The sequence below is a fragment of the Callospermophilus lateralis genome, chromosome 13 (genome assembly GCF_048772815.1).
Source record: "Callospermophilus lateralis isolate mCalLat2 chromosome 13, mCalLat2.hap1, whole genome shotgun sequence".
NCBI lineage: Eukaryota > Metazoa > Chordata > Mammalia > Rodentia > Sciuridae > Callospermophilus > Callospermophilus lateralis.
The window spans coordinates 104,303,994-104,309,993 of record NC_135317.1 but is presented as its reverse complement, the minus strand read 5'-3'; the positions used below and the strand labels follow the sequence as shown (position 1 = coordinate 104,309,993).

At 43.8% G+C, this 6,000-nt stretch overlaps 1 protein-coding gene across 5 annotated transcripts in view; it reads left to right on the top strand.

Annotated features, from left to right (window-relative positions):
• The first annotated feature begins 412 nt into the window (after nucleotides 1-412).
• Dnm3 (dynamin 3) overlaps nucleotides 413-6,000 on the top strand; it is a 429,318-nt gene continuing 423,730 nt past the window's right edge. For all 5 annotated transcript variants that reach the window (XM_076872838.2, XM_076872840.2, XM_076872839.2 and 2 more), the window contains exon 1: nucleotides 413-711. In XM_076872838.2, the coding sequence (XP_076728953.1) occupies nucleotides 551-711 (161 nt within the window). In that variant the 5' untranslated portion in view covers nucleotides 413-550. The remainder of the gene's footprint in view (nucleotides 712-6,000) is intronic.

Genomic DNA, 6,000 nt, shown 5'->3' with positions numbered 1-6,000 from the left:
CGCGGTTTCTGGAGCTGGGCGTGACCCTGGAGATTTTCCCCGGGGAACTGTATTCCCGCGGCCGCGGGCGGGGGATGGGCTGCCGCTTCTGCTGCTGCGGCTGGTGACGATGCTGGATGTTGTGCCCTTCCACTGGGCTTTGTCACGATAGCTGCTTGACAAGGAACTGAGCTGCCGGCTGAGGATTTCGGGCCATTCCCGACCAGTGCTGAAAGTTCGCCTCTCGGCCGTGGCTGCGGGGGGCAGCGGTGGTGGCATCTGGCTGCAGCTGGGCGGCAGTGCTGGCGCGCACTGGGAGCACGGAGCTGAGCGCCGAGGGGCGGGGCGGGGCCGTCTCTCCGAGCCGGGCCACGCCCCTTTCGCCTGCGCAGGCGCGCTGCGGGGCCGTTAGCTGTCAGGAACCGGCCGGCGGGCAACGGGACCCCGCGTCGGCGCCAGCATCAGCCGTCCGATCCCAGCGCAGCCACATCGGCGAGGGCGGTGTGCCTCGGCTCCAGGCCAGGTCGCAGAGGCCAGCAGGGACCAGTGGGCAGCTGGGCGCTCAAGCCAGATGGGGAACCGGGAGATGGAGGAGCTGATCCCGCTGGTGAACCGACTGCAGGACGCCTTCTCGGCGCTGGGACAGAGCTGCCTGCTGGAGCTGCCGCAGATCGCCGTGGTGGGCGGCCAGAGCGCAGGCAAGAGCTCGGTGCTCGAGAACTTCGTGGGCAGGTGAGCGCGCAGGGCGCTGGGTGGGGGCACGGCCGGGGCGACCCTGCTCGAGGCGGTGGGAACACCGACGGGCAGCGGGAGCCAGAGGGTGGACCAGGGGCTGTGGCGGAATAGGGGACAGAACCTTGCTGTCGGAGGGGCGGGTGGGGTTCCTGGCTCCGGGCATCCTCCGTCCCCGCCCCCTGCGTGGTGGCCCCGTCTGCCTTTCATCCTGCCACACAAAGCTGTTTCCTCCCCGTCCTCGCGCTGGGAGTCGGGGGGGGGGGGTCCGCCCCGGGATCGACTCCCCCTGCGCGGCGCGCCAGCCCGGGGCGCAGCCTGGGTGCAGAGTGCCCCCGGCGCTTCCCGGGCTCCGCGTCCTCCTGCTCTCGCTGCCACCCTCTGGGAAGCGCTCTGAGGCTTCCGCAGCCTCCCACCCGAGATGCTTTGGCTCTCCCCCTGCTTCTCCTGTCCTCTCGGCTGTCCACAGTTGGAGAGAACGCCGCCTGTCCCTAGCTGGGAAGGCGGGGTGCGAGGAGAAAGAAATCCTTCCCTGGGTTGAAGCTTTATCCGGAGACGCTTCCCCACCATTCCCCTCCCCGGGAGTCAAAGAATACAAGGTGGTGTGCTGGCGTGTGCACCGATTCGGGGCTCCAGGCTGAGACTCTGCTGGGGGCGGAGGCAACAACAACTCGTGTTGTCCAGGTGCCATGTCATGCCTGCATCATCTCAGAACTGACCAGCATCTTTCTCGCACTCTCTGTGCCCCCTCCCCCAGCATCGTCGTTCCTTCCTTAAGCTCTTATTTGTCCTGCCAGTCTTCAGGATAACATTGGGGATCCTAATTGTTATGCTTTTCGTGACTCTTAATACAGAAAAGGCGAAATAATTTTTGAATCCAGAATCAATATTTCTTCCGCTGAGCAATTCATGAGGGATTGAGTTACCTTAATGGCCTGGCCTGAGGAGTGCAGACATTTGCTTAGAAAAGCCCCTTGGGGTCCTTGGGAGAGCTGAAATCTGTTTTCTAGTAGTAATCAGGTAGCAACGTATGTAACACAAAAGAGTGGGCTGGAGAGGGACAATCCAGAGGTTGGACTTTATTCTGCTTATTTGGCTCATGAGTGACTTGCAACTCAGAAGGTTCCTGTTGGTCGATGTTTATTTATTAATTTTTTTGTTACTGCTTGATGATGTGTAAAATGAAGATCTGGTTATTACCACATCTCCTTTGGGGTGTTAGTATTCATGAAGTGCACCTTCTTTTCTCTCAGGTGATGCTCCCTCTCTCAGATGATGCTCTTCATTTTTTTTTCTTTTTATGTGAACTAGAAAGATAAGAAACCCAACAGAAAAGTAAATTTGCTGACAATTGGCTGCTGTCCTTGTGTATCAACCTAATCACTTTGCCACGATTTTAGAATTTATTTTGATTAACGAGAGAAGTGGTAAAGCATTATTGCCTACGTCATTTTAGATTTTTGGTGAAGCCGTGGAGTTGTTCAATTATACTTGTTTCTTGAACAAATACTTTAAAGACTAAAATTATGTCAAATTCAATTACCACATTTATATGCATCTTTCATATATTTACTAGGATGAGCATGTATTATAAGTACTTTGTTTGTGGCCAGAGCTTTTGAACTTTAAATTTTATGTACATATCTCAATTCTACTGTCTAGGTTTGCAGATCCCAATGTCTTAATGCCATGATAAAATTGTGCACATTTCCCCACACTAGCTGTATTCTTTTATAACAAGAATTTAAAGATAAGGAAGAGTGAAATATCTAAGTTTAAAATATTTTTCATGATAAAATGAAAAATAGGGACATCATAAATATTTAAAAAATCAGAGCACTTATCAGAATGCAATAGTAATTTGTTGTATTTTTAAGTTTTACCAATAATTACTGTTAAAATGATAAAAATAAAAGGTTGAATGCGGAGGAAAAAGCTAATTTAACAAATACATAAAATCTTTATTATATGTAGAGGTGGCACCTGCCTAACAGAGCTTATAGACTAAAAAGAAAACTTAATTAGAAAGGTCATTTGACTTTAATAAAGATTTTGGTCATTGAATTATTGAGGAATATAGTTTCTAATTATAACCCAACCTTAGGGAAAATGAAGTTCTCCAATTCAATAAGAAATTCAGCCTAGACAGAATAGTATTCAGATTCCATTGTAACCATTATTTTTTTTATTATTCAGAAATTTTGCAATTAATATAAGATCCTTATCTTTAAAAATTCAACTTCTCTTTTTTAGATGTAACTTCTCATTTTAAGATCCTGACCAAATGTATAGTTATTAAATATAGTCATAATCCAGGGTCATCCCTTGTACAAATTGTTTTGCTCAAGATTTCAGCTTGTTTTCTTCAAAATAATGATGTATCTTCTCAATATCTAACAATTCACATTTAGTGGACTAACCATATCTTTTCCTCTCTGTTTATACTAATTTTTTGGATACAATGGAATGAATTTGGATGTGAATGTGTTTATTTCACTGTAGCTGTAAAAACTGATTTTTGGGTGGCAAGTTTGAGACTGTTATGAATAAAATGAGTCATGAATGAACTGCTTGTTTGTGATTTCTTGCTGAAGTGATGAATTTACATATTAATGTGATATAGTATGAGTAACCAGATTGTTCTTTGGGTTGTGCTGGATGAGCTATATGCTGGCAGTGAGAAGCAGCTTAAAGTCTAATGAAAGAAGCTGAGCCCCGTGCTTGGAATGCAGGGGGGTTCACTAGTTGACAGCCCATTGTCTGGTTAGTGTCTGGAAGAGCTGAGTTAATTCAACTGCTTTCTTGATACTCCTGTGTACTGCACATACACACATGCATATATTTGTAGGGCCATGATGATAACGAGGACTAACCTTTATAGAGTGTTTGCTACAGACAGGGGCTGTTCTGAATCCTTTACATGGATAATCTCACTTAACCCTCATAAAACTACAGAGATGTAGTTACTCCTACAGTTGCATTTTACTGAAAAGAAAATGAAAGTGTAGGGAGTTTGAGAACTTAGTCATGGTTAACACAGAAAACAGTGGGTTGAGAATTCATGTGAGGGGCTGAACTCCTGGATCCACTCTTTCTTGGTGCCTGTATAAAACAGACACTGCTCTAGTAATAATTCTGTTTGTATTTATTTATGTATGTCCACCTTGACTCATTTTGCAGACAATTTGAGGTGACCCTTTAGGCAGAATCACTAAAGATGAGTATTTTTCTTGACTCTATTAGATGTTCCTGAAGAGAGTTTTATAATGTGATTGGACTGTTTATTTAGCTATCTGTTTATAGTTCACATAACTTATTGTTAGAAAGGCTATGTGGAAACTGAACCAGTTGCTAATGTGAAAAAAGTTGTAATGATATATTTGCAAGAAACATTAGTTCTTCAATGATTACATAGGTAGAAGTTTCCATATTATTCTAGCCTGATTGGTAAGTAAACTTTCAATTCTGCACAAACTGATATGGCTTTAAGGTTAATGGGGACCAAATGAAAGATTTTTAAACAAGGATTATACTGATGGGAAGTTTTCAATGTGCAGATGTTCAAATGCATGTCAATTATCAAATTAAGGTTGTTTAGAGGAAGAACCTTAAAGTGAGCCATTTGATGCTGCTGTTGCTCATGCTCAGATAATTTTTGAGAATCTGCAAGTCATGTATAGTCTTAAATCCTTTGGTTTCAAGAAAGTATTTAAAAATTGAGTAGGTAAGAGTCCTCTAATTGCAAATGAAATTAGGCACAGAAATATTCCTATCAGTGAAACTTCTTATTTCAGAAATAGGTTTGTACTGAGAGGGATTTTGTTGAACTATAGAAACATCTAAAATTAGTGACTTTTTTCAGTATATAGTTTCCAAGTGTTATTACTTTAATGGATGCTAACAATTAAAGTGTGATAATTATTGAAAATCATGCTTTGTAATTCCCAAGGGTCTACTGAATGAAGTATCAAAAATACAAACTATTCTTCACCCAACAATGAATTGGCAGAACATGAAACTAGGAAGATATTTCTGTGGAATAAACATTATATAATTTATTTTTAGGTTATCACAAATTCACCGTTGGTAGAATTTAATTAGCATAATCGGCTTAATTATTTTCTCAATGTCTGTAAAGCAGTACAACTAGGTGAACTGCATTGGATAGGATATCTCTGTTTTGGAATTTACTTCTGATTAATATCAAAAAATCCACTGACTTCTTTAAGAATGAACTTGAGCAAGCAGCTTTACAGAACCTCAGAAATGGAACTTGTTATCTGTTATCACGTAGGTTACTGAGTTCTCTGTTACTGGAACATACATTGTGTGTGTGTGCGTGCATGTGCATGCATGCATGCGCGTATATTCCTGTTTTCCATTACTATAACAAAATACTGGAGGCTGATTATTGTATTTAGCTCACAGTTTTAGAGACCACATTTTCAAGCAACATTCTATAGTTGTTGAGAGCCTCATGGCAGATAGCATCATGGTGGCAGCATGTGAGAGAGAGATCATACGACAAGAACAGGAAGCCAGAGAGAGAAGGGGCACCAGCCTTGTTCTTCTTTTCATAACACTCCAGAGAAGTAACTAAGGTCCCATGAGAACGATATCAATTTCTTTTAGGGGCAGAGCCTCAGATGACCCTACCCAGCTCCTACTAGGTCCCACCTCTTAAAGATCCCACGGCCTCTTAGCATTGCCACACTGAGGACCCCGCTTCCAGGACATGAGCCTCAAGGCACAAACCACATCCAGTCTGTAGCGGTATGTTGGTGGTTTTCTTTCTTTCCTTCCTTTTGCCAGGGCGAATAAGTAGAGTTAAATTATGAGGTTTTACTTAAACCTAATTAAGATCATAATTGTAAGAGGACTGCCAGCGGCTAGAAAGACATTTCCCCCCTTCTCTTATCAAAGCTAAGAGAGCCCCCAAACTAATGTAATGGATAGAATGATCCAATTTAAGTTTCCATATACTCAAAATTTTGCCATTTCCCTAAGTCTGCTTTGCAATTTCTTACACTATCAGCATTAATTTTTTTTTTAAATCATAAAAGATTATGCTACATCAAACACACCTCTATGTAGTGGAGGGAAGCAGGGGGCCATCATAGCCCACCCTTCCTGGATGGTGGGCGTAGGTTCTGTTTCCCATGGTCCCTCTCTGCCATTCCTGACTTCTGTACATTCCCATGCCAGTAGGGTGGTAAACTCAGATGTGTCATTTGCCCAGGATCACATGGCCTGTAAGTGACTGAGCTGGGATTTCGTCTTGGACGTGGC